General features: G+C 49.9%; 1 protein-coding gene across 3 annotated transcripts in view; it reads right to left on the bottom strand.

The window, feature by feature from the left end:
* The window catches only part of ERLIN2 (ER lipid raft associated 2), a gene marked incomplete at its 3' end in the record, with an annotated part of 89,135 nt that overhangs the window by 51,694 nt on the left and 16,550 nt on the right, over positions 1 to 20,891 (bottom strand). For all 3 annotated transcript variants that reach the window (XM_082255623.1, XM_082255624.1, XM_082255625.1), the window contains exon 2: positions 17,629 to 17,745. In XM_082255623.1, coding sequence (XP_082111749.1) covers positions 17,629 to 17,735 — 107 coding nt within the window. In that variant the 5' untranslated portion in view covers positions 17,736 to 17,745. The remainder of the gene's footprint in view (positions 1 to 17,628; positions 17,746 to 20,891) is intronic.

Genomic DNA, 20,891 nt, shown 5'->3' with positions numbered 1-20,891 from the left:
TTCTATATAGCCCCTGCAAGGTTGGCCACGGAGTTGGATCTCGTCCATGGGAGCTTCGGCCCTTGGACATGGTTGGGAACTAACCTTTTTTGTTTTTTTTTCCTTTTTGTGACTGGTTGTTTTTACTTTTTGACATTTTCTCTGTTTTTTGTAGTCTCGGACTGCACCTTTCCTCTATATTTTGGAGGAGGACTTGGACTGACTGTCTGCTTGTTGGGCAGTCTTTTTGGGACACGGTAATGTTGGCTGTTGGTATCTGACCCAGCCATGCCTTTAAATAATGTTGTGGGTTTTGAGAATAGCCTGAATACCGAATTTTGTATTTTTTTTTTCAGGTTTTGGGTATTGCAGCAGGGATGTTTTTTTTACAGGCTCCATCTAGTGGTCACTTTATGTATATTTACCTCAAGGTTTTTTCCTTTTTGGCAAAGGCACTGCTGGAAGGTGGTGATAGTTCCCTGGGTCATTCTCTGGCCTTCCCGCGTATTTTTAACGCCACGTATTCCACCTATGCCCGTGGGGTATCTATTCTGCTTGTTGTCTTGGATGTTCATCAGCAAACAATGGTGATAGTGAGTGTCTACCTGCCTCCGCCCTTTCAGTCGCAACATTTGATAGACCTTCTGGTAACCTTGGCTCCCTACATGCACCTCCCCTTCCTGGTAGCGGGAGACTTCAATGCAATCCTGGATGGCGGACTGGACACCTCTAATCCGCGGAGAGTACCTGCCCCCGGGCTGCTGTCCTGGGTCACCTCGGCGCAGCTTACTGAGCTGTGGCGCTGGAAGAATCCTGGGGTGCGGGGTTATTCCTGCTGGTCGGGGGTTTACAGGATGGCATCCAGGATTGATCTAGCTTTTGCAAATGCGAATTGCCTGCAACTCGTGCAGAATGCTGCCTATCTGGCGGGTGGTCTGTTGGACCATAACCCCCTACTGCTGACCCTTCGTTGGCAGACAGGGGTAGGAGGGGTGCATGTCGCCTGTCTCCGGGCTGGTTACAGGTCGAGAAGGTGGTGAAGCAGGTGGAAGCTCAAATGTCTGAATATTGGGAGGATAATGCCTCTTCTGCAGCGGGGGAGGTGGTCTGGGATGCTTTTAAAGCTGTCTTGAGGGGGGCATTACATTTCTGCAATCAAGGCAGCTCGTAGGGAGGCTGTGCAGCTTGAGGTCCGTAGGTTGGAGGAGGAATACTCAGCTGCCTCGGGGCCTCATGCCTATGCAGCTCTGGAGGCAGCCAGGAGACGATTGGCTTTGCTGGATACTGATTTTGCACATGCCAAAATATGTCATAGAGCGTATCATTCTGAAAAAGGAGACAAAAATGGTAAGCTACTGGCTTTTCTGGTGGCGGATCAGCGGGCTTCGGTCAGTGTCCCTTGTATTAGGTCACGCACTGGGGATTTGGTCAGGGATCCTGGGATGATCTTACAGGTCTTTATGGACTACTACGCCCTTGCCGGCGTATGACCAGAGAGAGCTGGAGCCGCTTCTTTCTGACCTTCCGGTGCCGGCTTTGGAGGGGGATGATCGCGCCTGGTTGGACAATGACATTACGTTGCGGGTAATTGAGACGGCTATCCTTTTGTTCCCTCCCAAAAAATCTCCGGGCCCGGATGGGTTCCCAGTGGAATGGTATCGGCAATACTCGGACTCCCTTGTGCCCAGGCTTCAGGTCCTGTATGCTGAATGTTTTGACAGGGGGGCCCTGCCAGGGTCCATGCTAGAGGCATATGTTGTTCTCCTGCCCAAGCCGGGTAAGGACCACACCCTCTGTTCCTCCTACCGTCCCATAGCTCTACTTAATGCGGATCTAGAAATCCTGACAAAGGTCTTGGCTACTAGGCTGGCTGTGGTGCTCCCCTCATTGGTTCACATCGTCCAGATGGGCTTTATGCCAGGTAAGTCCATGGATACAAATCTCCGCCGCCTGTTTACTCATCTGCAAATAGCACATTCTTCCCTGGGGACTAGGGCGGTGGCATCGCTGGACATAGCCAAGGCCTATGATTCAGTGGACTGGATGTACATGGGGCTGGTGTTGAGGCGCATGGGGTTTGGTCCCAAGTTCTGTAGGTGGATCTCCCTTCTCTATTCTACCCCCCAAATGGCTCTGAAGATTGGGTCTTCCCTTTCCCCTTTCTTTGCAGAGGGTAGGGGGACTAGGCAGGGCAGTCCTCTCTCGCCCTTCCTGTTCTCCTTAATGATAGAACCATTGGCTTTAGCATTGCGTACATCTCCTAAGGTGGGTGCGTTGGAGGTTGGCTCAATTAAGGAATGCTTAGCGCTTTATGCTGGTGATATGCTGCTGTTCCTGCGGGACCCCGGTAGATCTCTGCAGGCGGTCTTTACCATTTTAGATACTTTTGTTAAGTTCTCGGTCTCAGGGTGAGTTGGGACAAGTCCACCATTCTGCCGCTTGACCCTGGTACCCAGGCTGCGGCTGATGGGACGTTACCGCTTCAGTGGGTTACGGAGTTCACTTATCTGGGGGTCCGGGTTTCGGCTTGCGTGGCGGACTATCTCAGCCTCAATCTGCTGCCTCTGCTGGATGTCCTCAAGCGGAGGGCGGAGGGACTTGCCACTATCGGTTCTAGGGCGTATCAATCTAGTTAAGATGAAAATTCTTCCAGTCTTCCTGTATTTTCTCTGAAATTCTCCGGTGTGGGTTCCCCGTTGGTTTTTCCGCAGGGTGCATGGCCTGATTGGGTCCTTTGTCTGGGGTATCTCTCCTCCTAGAATAGGCATTCAAGTGCTTCAGGAACCATGGGGTCAGGGGGTTCTTGCCTTGCCTGATTTATACAAATACTTTTTGGCAGGACAGGGGGTGTTTGCACGCAGGTGGCCTTGGGTGATCATGGGGATTCTGCCACAGTGTTGGAGGCAGCCGTTTTGGGCTCATATGAGAGTCTCCGTCTCCTTTTGCATCGTGGCTTACGGGCCGATTTCCCCCTCACGGGGACGATGCGTTCCACTATTAAAGCCTGGGACCAGGTGCGGGCACAGGTAGAGCCCGGAGCGACTGGGTTATCTCCGGCCTCCCCCCTGTGGCGGAATCCCGTTTCCTCATTTTGACTCGATACCTGATCCTGTCATCTGGGTGTCAAAGGGGGTCAAGAAGCTGGGTGATGTTACGTCCGCCAGAGAACTTTGCCCCTTTGATGCCCTGAAAGCCCGATTTGATCTGCTGAATACATATCTATTCCGATATCTCCAGCATTGCCATGCTTTTCTTGCCTAGTTTGGTTCTTCTCGTGTTGAGATTAACCTTCCATGTTGGAGACTGCTGTGCAGGTTGAGGACATGCGGAAGCCACTATCGGAGCTCTACAAGGAGCTGTTTTTTTCAACCCCCCCCCCCCCCCGCCCATTGGCAGTGCGTAGGTGTAGGGAAGGGTGAGTGGAGGAGGTACCGGACTTGGATGGCGATGACTGGGATATGTGGTGTTCTCCGTTCACTTACCTGGTTTCTGCTAGGGATCATTTAATTCACTTTACATTTTTGCACAGGATCTACTAAACGACTGCACGGCTGGCTTGCATTTACCCGGAGTCTTCTGCGGAGTGCTGGCGCTGTTCACATTCCCCTGCGGATTTTGGGCATATCTTCTCACGCTGCCCGGTGGGTCAGGACTTCTGGACTGCTGTGCTGGCCTGTATTGAGGAGGTGGCGAAGGTACCGGTTCCTAAATCTATGCAAGTTTGTCTGCTGGGGTTGGTTGATGGGTTGGTTCCCACTAGGGCCCTTCGCACGTTATTGAGCTTGCTGCTTTTTTATGCTCGCAAGGCCCTGCTCCTACACTGGAAGAGACCGTTGGCTCCCACCGTCCTCTTTTGGAAGGGTCTGGTGAATAAGGTGACTCCGCTCTAAGGCTACGTATCTCAGTAGGGGCTGTCCGCGTAAATTTGATAAAGTATGGAAGCTGTGGCTGGATTCTTCGGCTTCCACCTCTGCTGATCGGTCCTGAGTGTCCCAGCGGCATTGTGTGCTTGAGTGGCTGTGAGGCGTGTGCTGTTGACTGCTTTCCTTGACTGCCTGATACATGGGAAAGGGAAGTTTATTCTATTGCAATGTATTCCTTATTATGACTGAAGGCGAATGCTGACATATGCTGTTCACCGAGTTTGCTTTTTACTGGCACTATAGGGATGCTGTAGGTGTGCTGGGAATCTATTGAGGGGTTTTTCTAGCCTCTTGGAGGCATATCCGTTTATTGCACTGGACCTGCTGGGTGGAGCCTGGGGTGGTGGGGGGAGGGGTTTTCGCTGGCCTGTTGCCAGCTGCTTTTCTTTTTATGTGTTAGCCCTGCGTGGCATTGTGTAGTGTTTGTCCTTTTCTTGTTTAAAGGCAATAAACAGAAATTTGTATTGGGAGGGGGAATGGGGGGAGGATTTCGGGGGTTTGTGCTAGAAGAGGTGATATGGTAGATGGGGGGGGGGGGGAAATTGTGCTAGAAGGAGAATTTTTTCTTGGGGGGGGGGGGGATTTGTACTTAGGAGGGGAAACTTGAAGGGTACAGAATTTGTGCTGGGTAGGGTGATCTCTTTTTCCGTGCAGGGAGGGGCAGATTTGTAATGAGAGGAGAGGGAATTTATGTTTATGGGGTAAGCATACAGATTAGTGCTTGGGGAGGGGGGGGGTTGCTGACTTTTAATGCTCATACATCTTGAAGGGAGGGTGGAGCGTAGTTTGGCAGGTTTGCTCAGGGCTCTGAATGACCTTGTACTGGCACTGTCAGCAGGTCCCGGCCAATAATTCACGACTGGGACCTGCTGATCGGCTGTATCCAATCACAGCCCAGAGCTCTGTGTTGACATTCAACACAGAGCTCTGTACACAAGGAACAATCTCTCTGTTTCTCATCCCTGCAAAGCAGAGATGAAACACCTCCAGATGAAGGGACCACTCCCCTTGGACCAACACCTGTCGACTGAGGTAATCCGCCTGTCAGTTTTCCGACCCGGGAATTTGTGTTTTGGAGAGGGCTGGAATGAACCGTTCAGCCCACCTTAGAATGCCGGCTACCTCCAGGGCCGCCAGGACATGTCTTGTGCCCCCCTGGTGACTGACATAAGCCACAGCCGTGGCATTGTCCGATTGAATACGCACTGGACATCCCTGAAGACGATCCGTCCAATGGTCCAGGCACAGTCTGATCGCTCAGAGTTCCAAGATGTTGATCGGTAGTCTGGACTTTTCCAGGGTCCAGAACCCCTGAGCAGAATATTTGCCAAGGACACCTACCCAACTGGACAGGCTGATATCTGTTGTGACCACTGTCCAATACAAGGGGGAGGAAGGATTTGCCCAGCCGAGGCGCCAAAGAACAAAGCCACCATATCAAGGACTCTTTCGTTCCCCGGCTTAGCTGGGTCTGATTGTCCAGTGACTGTGGATTCTTGTCCCATTTGGCCAGAATCTCCCTTGCAGGGACCTCATATGGAACTGTGCCAACGGTGGACACCATCAGGCCCAGAACCCGCTTGAAAGTCCGGAGGGATGACCATCTGCAGAACAGCAGGGGATGGAAATGCAGCCTGTAGTTTCTAGAGTTTGTCCACAGGAAAGAGCACTCTGGCTAAAGCGGAGTCCACAGTCAGGCCCAGATAGTCCAGCTTGTGGACGGAAACAATTCTGAAAATTCAGAATGCAGCTAAGCTCCCTCAAGCTCGTATGTGGGTATTTCCAGGTTTTCCACCAGAGCAGTAGGAGACTCCGCTCGCAGAAGGAGGATGTCCAAGTAGCCAAGTACAGCGATCCCCCATTGGCATAACAATGCTGGCACCGGAGCCAACACTTTTGTGAAGACCCGAGGAGCAGAGGCGAGACCAAAAGGTAATGCCACAAACTGATAATGTTCCTCTCCCACGGCAAAGCGGAGGAAGCGCTGGAGATCAACAGATAATGGAATGTGAAGGTAAGCGTCCTTGAAGTCGATGGAGACAAAAAAAAAAAATATGCCTGATGCAGGAAAGCCACCACCGTGTGAACGGACTCCATTCTGAACTTCTGCACCTGCACAAAGCAGTTCAGCACCTTGAGGTCCAGAATTGGACGCACCTTTCCTTCCTTCCTGGGGACTGTAAACAGGTTTGAATAAATGAATAAAACCCCTGAAATTGTCCCCAAGTTGGAACCGGGACCATCACCCATAAAGTAAAAGGTCTTGCACAGCCCCAAAAAGAGCCTATAAGCGGACCGGGGACAGTCGCACGTCGGAAGAAAGAACCTTACCGGTGGGCAAGAACTAAACTTGATCTTGTAGCCGGACCGAATGACCTTGTGGACCCACTTGTTCTTGTACCAGGGGAGTCCACGGGTCCGGGAACCAGCAAAGACTTCCCCCACCACCCCAGATACGGATGAGGGCGCGCACCTTTCTGTTGAAGGAGCCTTGTCCGTGGGTCTGGAGAAGCCCGCACTTGACTTTCCAGACCAAGTGCGTTTGGATCTTCCAGAGGAGGCCCCGAAGGGCTCCGATCCCTTCTCAGTCGATCCTGAGGGACGAAACAACTTCCTACGATGAGGGTCCTTGCCCTTGGTAGCCTGCAGAAGAAAGGTACTCTCCCCCACAGGCAATCTCCTTGAAAGGAAAGATCAGTAAGGACCTTTTTAGAAGTCTGGTCCGCAGACCAGCATTTGAGGCAAAAGACACGCCGAAGGACCACTGCCGAAACAGAGTCGAGCCACTAGGGGAGACGCATCCAAAGAGACATCACAGATAGATTGCAGCCCCTGGACCAGCTGGTCTGCTAGCGCAGAAAAGGCAGGGGAAGCTACTCCCCCTCCAGATCACGGCGTAAAAAGCTTAGCCCACTCTGTAAGAGTCTGGGACACCAGGGCAATGGTGAAAATTGGCCTTTGTTCTGAACCAGCCAGAGTGTACATATTGTGGGCCACAGCCTTCGCCTTCCTGTCAGCCAGGTCCTTAAAGGCCGGGGAATCTTCAACAGGAATCAAAGTTGCCTTGTTTAATCTGCAAACCGGAGGGTCCACCACCGGTGGAACAGTCCAATTCTTAAGGGACTCCTCATAGGGGTATCGCCTAGCAACTCGCTTAGGGACCCCAAGGGGACGCTTTGCTCGTCTCCACTCTTCAGTGACAATTCTGTCAAAATAGGAGGGGAAAGGGAACTCCTTTGCTGCTGTGGATGGCTTGTGAATGCCAAAGGGAACCTGCGCCCCTGTTGCAGACACAGCTGCGTCCTCCAACTTTAAGTCTCAAGCACAGATACAATCAGGAATCCTCCTCACTATCTTAAGATTCAGGGCGTGTGGTCGCAGACCCAGCAGGGCGACCCATGTCTGTGGCAGCCGAATCAGATTCAGGATCTGATGAGACAGATGAGGCAGGGGAAGGTGGGGGGCGTTTTATGCAAGCCCGTCGCCCAAAAGCCACCTCCACCCGGGACAGAAGGGACTCCAGGACCACCATCACTGCATCGATGTATGGAATATGGAGGGCCCCGCAGCCCCAGAGAGGGGATCAGGTGGGGGGGGATGTGCTCCAAAGACTCCATGAGTCACCAGGGGGACCCCACAAAAAAGTGTAAAACACTGCTAAGGGACAACCCCCAATGCTCGGGCAGCACCACCAGTTCACCAGGCACAAAGCCCCAATCGATCTTCGGCAGAGTGGGAGAGGACCCCACCAGACTCACCACCCTGCAGAAACTAGGCAACGCAGCCACCAGGAGAATCTGCACTGCACGAGCAGAGATCAGGAAATGAAAGGATTCAGGAGTCAGCACCAGCAGATGAGGAGGGGCTCCCACTGCCGAAAACACTGCCCAGAGGGCTAAACTGTCACGGCAGCCGCTATTTTCAATGGCAAACCACCGCAAAATGGCTGCCGGACTACACAAACATGGCCGCCGTGCATTGAGCACACAGGCTACAAGAAAGTGGCGGCACCACGAGGCTTCCAGGGACCAAGAAGCAATACCTAAGGCCTCATGGACAGGCCCAGGTAGGAGCCTCCACCAGGTACAACCCCCACCCCCCACCCACACAGCCGATCGTCCAGCCGCCTCCATCGCCAGCATAGCGCCCTGCCCCCATTCCAGACCACCCACAAAGCCTCAGCATAAGTGGAGGGGGGTAGGGTGGGGGACAGATGAAGGGGATAGCCTGACAGAAGGGAAAGGAACTCGGGGGTCCGACTGTCCCAAGGAGGGGCCCACATTCATCCCAAACCCTTCTAGGGGGAGAAGGGGGACAGCTACTCACCATACCAGGAACCAGGCAGGCACCACTCCAGACAGAACCCCTCGCCATCTAAATGGGGGGGCTGTCGGCCAGGAGGAACGCTGCCACTCAGGCCGATACCTGCTTGTATGCGACCTCGCGAGGCGTTAACTCGCAGGACAGCCCTCATCAGGTGGGGCTACGTCGCAGTCGACCTAATGCGGAGCTGAGGTTTGCGTGTACTCGCTGGCCAGACTGGGGTGACCACTGGATCTAGATTATCCAGACAGTCGCCCAATCCGGCAGTCGATTGTTGATCTCACAGGAAAAATCCAGGAGAAAAAATTCTAAATATCTAAATAGAAAGAATTGCCAGGACCAGAGATCCCAGCAAGGAACTAGGTCCTTACTCCTGACTAGGCAGAAAAAACTGAGTACCTATAGCAGAGAGAGAGAGTATACCCCCTGAGACCGCCCATAGGCGTAGCCAGACTCTCTTTCTCCCTAGTGTCCTACTCCTGTAGGGGGCAGTATAACCCAATGGTTAAGAAGATCAGGAGTTGGGTCCATCAATGAACGACAGAAATTCGATTTTTTACACTTTTTTTATAGCAGAAAGTAATAAATATTGTTTTCTTTCAACATTTTTATCACAAAAAAATTTAAAAACGCAGAGGTGATCAAATCCCACCAAAAGAAAGCTCTATTTGTGGGGAAACACATGATAAACATTATGTTTGTGTATAACGTCGCACAACCGCACAATTGTCAGTTAAAGTAGCGCAGTACTGAATAGCAAAACATTTCCTGGCCATGAAGGGGGGTAAACTTTCCGGAGCTGAAGTGGTTAAACATTTCCTAAGGAGTCTTTGTATTGTATAAAAGGTGTAATTTTTAGGTGAAGGTTTAATTCCTCTATAATCTGCAAGATAAACAGACATACATGAGCCAACTGCCCTCAGGCACCCGGATTGCAGCACTGCGCAAACACAAAATGTTCTGCTTGGCGGAACAACAGCGGCTGTATGAAATAAACGAGGAGCAGCACTGGCTGGAGCTTCCAACATTGTTTACCCCAGGAGGGGGGAGGAGAATGAGGAGACGGGTTTTCTAGTCTACCTGACTGATCATACCCCACCCCTATAGTCAACCTGTGGTCATGCACGGGTCCAACAGAGTGCATGGGAAGCTGAACCTCCTATCAACCTCAGCTACAGCAGTCATCCAAGCCAACCAATGCTAGCCAGTTTTCTGTTCTTCAGGCTTCATGGGGGCCATGCTGGGGCCAGTGGGAGTACACAATGCCCCATCATTGGTGTCAGTGGGAGGAATAGTGCCCCATCATTGGTGTCAGTGGGAGGAATAGTGCCCAATCATTGGTATCAGTGGGAGTACACAATGCCCCATCATTGGTGTCAGTGGGAGGAGTAGTTTCCCATCATTCAGCTTCGGGTGTGGCTGCTGGAAGGTTCTCTGGCTGTGTGTCTGTTGCTGCTGCAGGTGATCTGTGTAAGAGGGGAGTGAGGTGAAATCCCTCCCAGCTCTCCTGGCCCCCTTCTGGGGAAGCCATGGAGGCCAGCAGGGCCTCTCCTGCTGGAGGCTCTCAGACATCCCCTGGGCGGATGGATGGCACCCCTGCTCCTGTGCAGCCCGTGGTTGGTGATCTCTCTGCACCTGGTGAGGATGAAGATGCTGGATCCATTCGGGAGCGAGTGGTGGCCGGGATCAAAGTCCTCAATAAGGAGAGAGACAAGCTCTACAAGCTTAGAGCTGATTTAAAGCGCCTGAGAAAGCAGCGTGAAGGCTTGTTCAGCAAGAACCGTGGATCCATGGATTCAGAGGTCCAATTAGCGAAAGTCCGTGTGGATCATCAAGAAACTATCGTGGCCATGATGGAAGGCAGGGATGGTCCCTTCAGGGAGAAGTTTTGCAATGAACGGAGGTTTGCAAAGATGGAGGTGGAGGAGGAGACCCCATGTTCTGACCCCCTTCCCCCTCAAGGTGAGGTAAGCAGCCCATTGCCATCTCAGGGCTCAGGAGGCATGTTGAAAGTTATACAGGTAATGGAGTCTCCAATGCAGGAAGATCAGCTGGTGTTTGGTGATGTGGAGGACTTACCTGAGAGTGTGCCTGATAAAGTAAAGTATATAAAGCCCCAGCTTACAGATAAAACAGTTTTTGTGCCTTTTAGCACCTTGCCTAATGATGGGTTTCCTAATGACACTCCAGGTGATTCCCCTATGCTCAGCAATGTTGTGCCTGCTGCTGATGTCTCTAAACAGGAAAAGTTGTGTTTAAGAAATGACATTTCTGCTGAAGAACCACAAAACCCAGAAGAGCCAATTAACCCCCCTTCTGCTGAGCTTAAAACTATTTCAGTCACTGTTGAACAGGACTCTACAGCGCAGCAGCAGGAAACATCTGGTACTGCATCAGAAACAGTTATCCCTAATAACATTGCAGGTGTGGTGGAACCCACCATTATATGTGGAACTGATAATGCTGCTTGTTTAGGCCAAGCTGGTAAAAATAATAATAGTAGTGTACCTGATAATGTGACATCAGTGTGGGGTCTTGGCCCTAATAAGCCTACATTTGCACAGGTGGTAAGCTGTGCTCCTGGCAATATCACCAAGCCAGGGTTACAATCAAGGAGGAGCTCTGCTTCTAATCAGGGTTTTCCCTCGCGGGCTGCCACTATGAGCACCATTGGATCTGGTATTGGATCTATGGCTTCTGCTGGGGGTCCAAGGCGGAACGTAGTCCTCCTTAAATGGGAAGGTGGTGCAGTCCCTCTAGCAAGGCGTATGGTGGTGGACCTGATCTTAGATATGGGTTTTGGGGCTAATGACCTATATGCCCTGATACATGTGGCTGGAAGCCGGGAATACACAGTTAGTTTCACCAGACCAGAGGGTCTTGACTTGTTCTGGGAACGATATATGGCTCGGTGCAGGTCAAGACCCGAATGGGAAGGTCTGGTGCCAGTGGCAGTTTCCCAAAGGTCAACAGTGAAGAAAATTACTATTGTCCTTACAAATGAGAGTGTTCCTGCTCGGGACTTAGAGGTCTGGTTGAGAAATTATGGGGATGTTTTGACCAGGCCGGATAAAATTCATGATGAGCGTGGCATCTGGACCGGGGGTTGGTCGGTAACGGTCAGGTTGGCTAGGGATGGGAATGTTGTCCGTCACCTGCCCTCCTCTGCTTTTATAGGGAGGGATAGGATGACTATTTTTTATCCCGGTCAGCCAAAACTGTGTCACCGCTGTGGAGAAAAGGGGCATTTTAGCTCCTCTTGTTCAGCACTGATCTGTTCAGTGTGTCGGGGACAGGGTCATGTGGCCAGGGACTGCACCCAGGCGATAAGGTGCAACCTGTGCCTGCGCCTTGGCCACCCCTACAGCCGATGTCCTGAAGCCTGGCATAATATGGATAGAGAGGTGATAGATGATCTGTTAAGGCTGGACAGGATGGAGGATGAGGCCCCTGTTGTACCACCCTCCTCTGCGGTGACTGACCCCCCTGGTCTTGTGCAGGATCCCTCCCTAGTCCCTGTGCCCACCCCTCCTGTATCTGTAAGTTTTCCTTCTGTGTCTGTCCCTGTGTCCCCCCAGCCTACTGTACCGGCTCCTCTTGTGTCAGAATCTGCCAAGTCTGTTCCCCCTGAGTCAGTTATTCCCGATCAGTCTTCCCTTCCTAAGTGTGACCTTAAAGAAGCCCCCCACCCACCAGGAGTGGTAGAGGGTACCAAAAAGGGTGCTGCTGCGGCTTCCTCTGTAAAGAAGTCTTCTGTGGAGACTTCAAAGAAGAAGAAGAAAACAAGAGATGAAAGCATCTCTGAATCTGACCTTCAGTACCTGGAGGAGAGAAGGAAGGTTGTGAGGCGGAAGAGACAGACGGTGAGGACGGAACAGGGACAGGATGCCTCAGTGACTGTCTCCAACCGTTCTAGGGCTTCTGCTTGGGATATCTCCTCATCTGGGGATTCTTCTGAGCAGAATTCAGAAATTGAAATGGAGTTGGAGGAGGCTTCAAGAAAGAGAGAGGCTTCTGGTGATGAGCAGCAGAGGGGAGCTAAGAAGCAATCCACCCAATAACCCAAATGGCGGTTCCCCCTCCGTTAAAATTGGTGACAATAAATGTCGCCAGCATTAAGTCGGTAAGAGCTCGTTCTATGGCCTTATTTTTGTTCAGCCAATTAGATGCTGAAATTTTATTTTTGCAGGAGACTAGGCTCACCTCCTTGGCAGATATTCATATGGCCAAGAGAGAGTGGAGGTATGGTCCATCTTACTGGTCTCTTGCGGCCGAGCCTTACGGCGGGGTGGCGGTGTTGTTTAAAACCGGCATGGTAACTGTCCGGCGGGTTATTGAGGTGGAGATTGGGAGATGTATGGTCTTAGACGTTCTTGTGGGAGGGCAGGACCTGCGCCTAATTAATATTTATGGGCCGCACACAAAGTGGGACAGGAAATGCCTTTTTACAAGGATCAAGCCATTTCTTTTTACATCCCGGCAAGTGGTTTTTGGAGGTGACTTTAATACTGTGACTAGGCCCAAGGACAGGAAGGACTTCAATGACCGGCTGGGATATGATAGCGTTTTTTTAAATAGTATGGTTAGGGATGCTGGTCTTGTGGATGTGCACATTAAGCACCTCCCGGATGACACAGGGTTCACCTTTCATCGAGGTAATAGTCAGAGTAGGATAGATAGGTTTTTTTTGAAGGAGGCCTCTGCTTTCTCACCCCCAGTGGTGCAGGCGGTGGAGTTCTCTGATCACTGTATGCTATCTGTGGTCTTGAATGCTTCAGATTTCCCTCAGAGGGGCAAAGGCATCTGGAGATTAAATTCGACTCTCCTTGAGGAAGAACATGTTAGACAATCCTTTGAGGAATTCTTGCAGGCACAGGTGACCATCCTGCACTTTTGTAGCAGCAAGGCTGAGTGGTGGGAGCTGACCAAAAAGAGGATTTCTGGATTCTTCAGGGGCCTAGCCAATAAAAAACAGTTTAATAGATACATGACCTACCAACGTTTGCGGAGGAAGCTGGATATTCTTGTCTCGAGAGGAGGAGATCCTGGGGCAATCTCTGAAGTGAAAATCCTCCTCAGGAAGTGTCAATATGACCGGCATACCTCTTTGGTTCTGGAGCGGGACTATGGGAAATACCACTCGCCTGACCCTTACCAGAACTGCAAACAGGGTGTAGCTGTTAAGATGGTCGTTGGCCTTAAGGATAGTACAGGTTCCTTGACAAAGTCCAGGTCAGGGATCCTGGAGGTCGTGAGGTCTTTTTATGCTGAACTTCTTGGGAGGAAGGAGCTTGACCGAGACAAGATGGAAAGCTTTTTGGACTCTATTCCAGGTCTAAATGGTGGAGATGTCCCTTTGATGAATTTGACAGAAGAGATCACAGTTGAAGAGGTGACGAGGGCAATTGAACAGCTTGCCATCAAGAAGTCACCTGGACCGGATGGTCTGACGGCTGAGTTTTACAAAGCCTTTAAGTCTATTCTGGCCCCACATTTGGTAGAGATTTTTAACAGTTGTCTTGCTGAGGGGTTGCTTCCCCCTTCCATGAGACACTCAGCTGTGATTCTTCTTTCAAAAGGTAAAGATCCTTCGATGATTGAGAATTGGCGCCCCATCAGCCTTCTCAATGTCGATAGAAAGGTGCTGGCGAAGATACTTTTCTGGCGCCTATCGGCAGTAGCAGAGTCTTTGCTTTCTCGCCATCAGCACTGTTCGATCCAGGGTAGGAGCACCTTCACAGCGGTTTTAGCTGTCCGGGAGGCCTTGGAGCAGTGCAGGGCTGCAGGCTGGGGAAAGTATCTACTGGCATTGGATCAGGCAAAGGCTTTCGATCGTGTCAACCATGAGTACCTGTGGTTGCTCTTTAGTAAGTACGGTCTGCCGGGTGGTTTTGTCGATTGGTTAAAAGTTTTGTATAAGGGGGCAGAGAGCTTCCCTCTTGTTAATGGTTGGGTTGGACAGTCCTTTGAGGTTGGTTCTGGGGTGCGCCAGGGTTGTCCGCTGAGTCCCCTGCTCTATGTGTTTGCAATCGACCCCTTCATCAGGAGGCTAGAGAGCAGCATGTTGTGTGGGGTACCAGTGGGAATCCCGGGTGAGCCGCCTTTGAGGGTTGTTGCCTATGCGGATGATGTGTCAGTGATTGTCACTGGGACAGATGAAGCGGAGGAGGTGGTCTCTCTGACATCACGGTACTCTGAAGCATCAGGCTCCAAGATCAATCAGGAAAAGAGTGAAGTTTTTTGGATGGGAAATGAAGGTGAGGGGTTTGATCTCCCGGACACTTTTCCAGTGCCCCAGGAAAAAATTAAGATATTAGGCATTGAATTTGGACCTGGCGATTATGGCCTCAAAAACTGGGAAGGCAGGCTGGAAGTTGCCAATACTAAGGTGGTCAGCTGGAAGAGATGGAAGTTATCTCTGAGGGAAAGGGTTGATCTGATTAAGACTTACCTGATACCGATCTTCTTGTATGTCAGCCCTGTCTGCATCTTGCCAGTGTCTCTCTATGCTAGGATCTATAGTGTGTTCTTCCAGATGCTGTGGGGGAACAGACTGAACCCCATCAAGAGGAATGTCACCTATCTATCCAGGAGGGAGGGTGGCTTAGGTATGGTCAACCCCGTTCTTTTCTTTTCACTGCTATTTCTCAAGTTTAACATTGGTAGTATGCTTGCAGTGGAACCTCCTGGATGGGCAGGCATGTTTAGATCTTGGTTTAGGCCTTTTCTGCGACTTTGGGAAGAAGGTGGCCAAGTGAAGAATCTCAGGGGTCATCGTGGTCAGCTCCCAGCCTATGTCGCTCCGTGTCTGAAGTTGCTGCGGCAGTGGCGACTGTCGGCTGAAGATCTCAGATCCGCTCCGAGGAAAGTCCTTATGAGCCGAGTCTTGAGTGAAGTCTTTCATGACCCACTGGCCTTAAGGGATTGCCCAGGCCCAATTTTGAGGGAAGGGTTAAGATTGATTAATTTGGCTAGAGTCCCCCTTAAATTCAGGGATCTGGCCTGGTTGTGCTTCCACGGGAGGCTCTATGTTCGGGGCAATTTGAAATTCCGCAGTGGGATGGATCGTGGTTGTCCTCGGGAGGAATGTGCAGGTGAGGAGGAGACTATGGACCATTTTCTGCTTCGTTGCCCTTTTAACATAGAGGTATACAAACAGGTGGGGCGGGCCCTCTGTGTTCCTTTCCTCTCCAGGCTGGGTTATGCTGAGTGGGTGTACGGAGCATTCAATACTGGTGGGGGCTTTTGTTTGGATACACTTTTTTTAGTTAGTTTAGTAGTCCGTTATTACACATGGAACGCACGGTGTCAGGTCACCCTTCGGCGTAAAATCCTTCCTGTTCAGGTGGTGGTGTGTGACATTCTGCATGAGGTGGGGAAGATTCGGGCGCTTGAGAGAGACAAGTGGGGTCAGAGGGCTTGGCTGAAGGCGTGGAGGGGTTTCAAGCCTCCCTGACTGCCAGGAGTCTCTTTCCCGGGTGTGGCTTTCTGTCTCTTATCACCCTAGATTTTTTCTTAATGCTCAGTTTTTGATAAATGGCTGCATACATAGGTGATGGGTTGTGCCTCTTAGGCCCTCTCTGCTGCTTTATGTAAATAGTTTTCTAAGAATGTTGGAAGTGGATTATGTATATACTGTATATATTCTGCACATGGATGTGAATTCCTTTGTTTTTTTTTTTTGTTGGAATATTGTACTATAGTTCTGTTTTTTACTTTTGTATAAAATATGTTGCTTGATTCTTTTCAATAAAAGATCAATAGTGCCCCATCATTGGTGTCAGTGGGAGGAATAGTGCCCAATCATTGGTATCAGTGGGAGGAATAGTGCCCAATCATTGGTGTCAGTGGGAGGAATAGTGCCCCATCATTGGTGTCAGTGGGAGGAATAGTGCCCCATCATTGGTGTCAGTGGGAGGAATAGTGCCCCATCATTGGTGTCAGTGGGAGGAATAGTGCCCCATCATTGGTGTCAGTGGGAGGAATAGTGCCCCATCATTGGCGTCAGTGAGAGGAATAGTGCCCCATCATTGGTGTCAGTGGGAGGAATAGTGCCCCATCATTGGTGTCAGTGGGAGGAATAGTGCCCCATCATTGGTGTCAGTGGGAGGAATAGTGCCCCATCATTGGTGTCAGTGGGAGGAATAGTGCCCCATCATTGGTGTCAGTGGGAGGAATAGTGCCCCATCATTGGTATCAGTGAGAGGAGTAGTGCCCCATCATTGGTGTCAGTGTGGAGGAATATTGCCCCATCATTGGTGTCAGTGGTAGGAATAGTGCCCCATCATTGGTGTCAGTGGTAGGAATAGTGCCCCATCATTGGTGTCAGTGGTAGGAATAGTGCCCCATCATTGGTGTCAGTGGTAGGAATAGTGCCCCATCATTGGTGTCAGTGGGAGGAATAGTGAATCGCAAAATAGGGCCTGGTCATTAAGGGGGCAAATCCTTCCGGTCCAGAAGTGGTTAAGATTACATCCATTCTATAACCAATGGGATGACATTTACTTTTTTACCAATACCATTTAGAAATTAAATCTCTCCACTAATATACCCCTTAAGAAAGGCAGCTGTGCCTGAAACGCGTCGGGTTGGAGGATTTCCATATGTATATCACGCATCAGTGATTCACACCGTATACCAATTTACATTCTATGTGGTTTTAGGATTGTTTTCATACCCATGTAGTTTTTTTTTTTTTTTTTTTTGTATGTCATGCATTTCTATGTAACTAATTTTTTGTCATTATCTTTTGTATATTTCTATCTTATGATCGGTTTTTACTTACAACCAATAAATTAATATTTTTTACCTTATTTGGAAGTGTGGTTGCCTATACAGTCCCATCCTCAGGGTGATCCATTTGTTATTCAGTTTTAGTGAATCTCCCTCAAAGGCTGCTGAGAGCCAAATGTCTATTATGGGCCGCGGGCATAAGAAGGATTGCTGCCAGTCTTCTTCTAGAAGTGAGCCAATACCTGGGGTAGCTCTGGTAGAACCTCCTCCAGACTCTCGGTAACCCGGTATTACTGCGGACAGGTATCCCTGCCAAGCATCACCACCCAGCCAGACCACAACCTTATCAATACTGCTGGGGCAGACAGCTGAGGGTAAGGGGGGGGGGGGCGGGTATAGCTGAGGGTAAAGGGGAGGTATAGCTGAGGGTAAGGGGGGGGTATAGCTGAGGGTAAAGCGCGGGTATAGCTTAGGGTAAGGGGGGGGGTATAGCTAAGGGTAGAGCGGGGGTATAGCTTAGGGTAAGGGGGGTATGGCTGAGGGTAAGGGGGGGTATAGCTGAGGGTAAGGGGGGGTATAGCTGAGGGCAAGGAGGGGGGGTATAGCTGAGGATAAGGGGGGGGTATATTTTCTTTCCACCTGTTGTTGCTATGATAGAGAATGGTGTTACCTGTAATAGACTCCAATGTGCCCCTCTTCTATTTTGTGGATGGCTGAGAAGAGAGCAGCTGCAGTAAATGCGACCCCGAGGGCAGCGAAAGCTCCGATATGGGACATCCTCAGAGCGCTGGAAGACATAAAACAAAGGAAACCTAAATATACAATGCAGAGGTGTCCGTATACTTCCACCTGTGTATATACGATTTTCATACAGTTATACATACAGTACAGATCACAGCCTAAACTATAAAAGTTATCCTTTTCCCAAAAAATTAATAAGTTCATTACTGACAGAACAGCGGTCTGCCGTGTTTACAATGGATCGCAGGTGCCCGGCGGCAATCGTGGCCGCCGGACCCGCTCATTGGCTCCCCCTGTGGCCAATGGGCCGACCTGCCGCAGTAAAACTACAGCGGCTGGTTGGCAAGCGATTAATGAGATCCCAGTCTTAGTCCGTAGGGTTCAATATTGAGTTGGCCCACCCTTTGCAGCTATAACAGCTTCAACTCTTCTGGGAAGGCCGTACACAAGGTTTAGGAGTGTCTATGGGAATGTTTCACCATTCTTCCAGAAGCGCAATTGTGATTTTACATAGTTGGTGAGGTTGAAAAAAGACATCAGTCCATCCAGTTCAACCTATGATGTGTGTGTGTGTTTGATGTTAACCGTACATTGTATACCCCTGTATGGTGTACATTGTATACCCCTGTATGGTGTACATTGTATATCCCCTGTATGGTGTACATTGTATATCCCCTGTATGGTGTACATTGTATACCCCCTGTATATTGTACATTGTATACCCCCTGTAGGGTGTACATTGTATACCCCCTGTAGGGTGTACATTGTATACCCCCTGTATGTTGTACATTGTATACCCCTGTAGGGTGTACATTGTATACCCCCTGTAGGGTGTACATTGTATACCCCCTGTATGTTGTACATTGTATACCCCTGTATGTTGTACATTGTATACCCCTGTATGTTGTACATTGTATACCCCTGTATGTTGTGGTCTTTAAGGTGCCCATCTAATAGTTTTTTGAAACTATCGATGCTCCCTGCTGATACGACTGCTTGTGGAAGAGAATTCCACATCCTTACTGCTCTGACAGTGAAGAACCCCTTACGCACTTTAAGGTTAAACCGTTTTTCCTCTAGCTTTAGTGAGTGGCCACGTGTCTTATTGTATTCCCTTTCTCTGAAAAGTTTGTTCCTTATGCTAGGGTCACCAGTACAGTATTTGTACATTGATATCATATCCCCCCTCAATCGTCTCTTCTCCAGAGAGAATAAGTTCAGTGCTTGTAGTCTTTCCTCATAGCTGATGTCCTCCATTCCCCTAATTATTTTTGTGGCCCTTCTCTGGACTTTCTCCAGTTCCAGCACATCCTTCCTGAGGACCGGTGCCCAGAACTGGACAGCATACTCCAGATGTGGCCGGACCAGAGTCTTGTAGAGTGGGAGAATAATCTCTTTATTTCTGGAGTGAATCCCCTTTTTTATACATCCCAGTATTCTGTTGGCTTTGCTTGCAGCGGCTTGGCATTGCATGTGACTGCCAAGCCTGTTGTCTACCAGTACCCCCAGGTCCTTTTCCATCTTAGATTCACCCAGAGGTTCCCCCCCTAGTGAGTAGCTTGCTTTCTGGTTTCTGGCCCCCAAGTGCATTACTTTACATTTTTCAACATTAAACCTCATCTGCCATGTAGTTGCCCACCCCGTTATTTTGTTCAGATCCGCTTGTAAGGTTTCCACATCCTGCATAGAAGATATTGGCATGCTTAGTTTAGTATCATCCGCAAATACTGAGATTGTACTAGATATCCCCTCCTCTAGATCATTTATGAATAAATTAAACAGGATTGGTCCCAGGACAGAACCCTGGGGGACCCCACTTTCCACACCCGCCCAATCCGAGTACTCCCCATTAATCACCACCCTCTGTACTCTCCCCTGGAGCCAGTTCTCTATCCAGCTAGGTACCTTATGGTCCATACCTATGTTGAACGAGAAGACCTGGCTGGCAGTCACCCAAGTCCTCCCAAAAGGTGTTCTATCAGGTTGAGGTCAGGACTCTGTGCAGGCCAGTCAAGTTCCTCCACCTCAAACTCGCCTCATCCATGTCTTTATGGACCTTGCTTTGTGCACTGGTGTGCAGTCGTGTTGGAACAGGAAGGGGCCATCCCCAAACTCCTCCCACAAAGTTGGCAGCATGAAATTGTCCAAAATGTCTTGGTATGCTGACACCTTAAGAGTTCCCTCCACTGGAACTAAGGGGCCAAGCCCAACGCCATAAAACAACCCCCACACCACAATCCCCCCTACACCAAATGATCAGGACCAGTGCACAAAGCAAGGTCCATAAAGACATGGATGAGCGAGTTTGGGATGGAAGAACCTTACTGGCCTGCAGAGTCCTGACCTCAACCCGATAGAACAACTTTGGGATGATTTAGAGCAGAGACTGTGAGCCAGGTCTTCTCTCCAACATCAGTGCCTGATCTGGCAAATGCGCTTCTGGAAGAATGGTCAAAAGAGTTGAAGCTGTTATAGCTACAAAGGGTGGACCAACTCAGTATTGAACCCTACGGACTAAGACTGGGAGGCCATTAAAGTTCATGTGTGTGTAAAGGCCGGCGTCCCAATACTTTTATACAGTATCTCACAGAAGTAAGTACACCCCTCAGATTTTTGTAAATATTTTATTCTATCTTTTCATGTGACAACACTGAAGAAATGACACTTTGCTACAATGTAAAGTAGTGAGTGTACAGCTTGTATAACAGTGTAAATTTGCTGTCCCCTCAAAATAACTCAACACACAGCCATTAATGTCTAAACCGCTGGCAACAAAAGTGAGTACACCCCTAAGTGACAATGTCCAAATTGGGCCCAAAGTGTCAATATTTTGTGTGGCCACCATTATTTTCCAGCACTGCCTTAACCCTCTTGGACATGGAGTTCACCAGAGCTTCACAGGTTGTCACTGGAGTCCTCTTCCCCTCCTCCATGATGACATCACAGAGCTGGTGGATGTTAGAGACCTTGCGCTCCTCCACCTTCTGTTTGAGGATCCCCACAGATGCTCAATAGGGTTTAGGTCTGGAGACATGCTTGGCCAGTCCATCACCTTTACCCTCAGCTTCTTTAGCAAGCCAGTGGTCATCTTGGAGGTGTTTGGGGTCGTTATGTTGGAATATTGCCCTGCCCCCCAGTCTCTGAAGGGAGGGGATCATGCTCTGCTTCAGTATGTCACAGTACATGTTGGCA

The sequence above is a fragment of the Pelophylax lessonae genome (assembly GCF_965119305.1).
Source record: "Pelophylax lessonae genome assembly, chromosome: 4".
NCBI lineage: Eukaryota > Metazoa > Chordata > Amphibia > Anura > Ranidae > Pelophylax > Pelophylax lessonae.
Note: the sequence above shows the minus strand (reverse complement) of the source record. Positions and strands in the feature narration are given on the sequence as shown.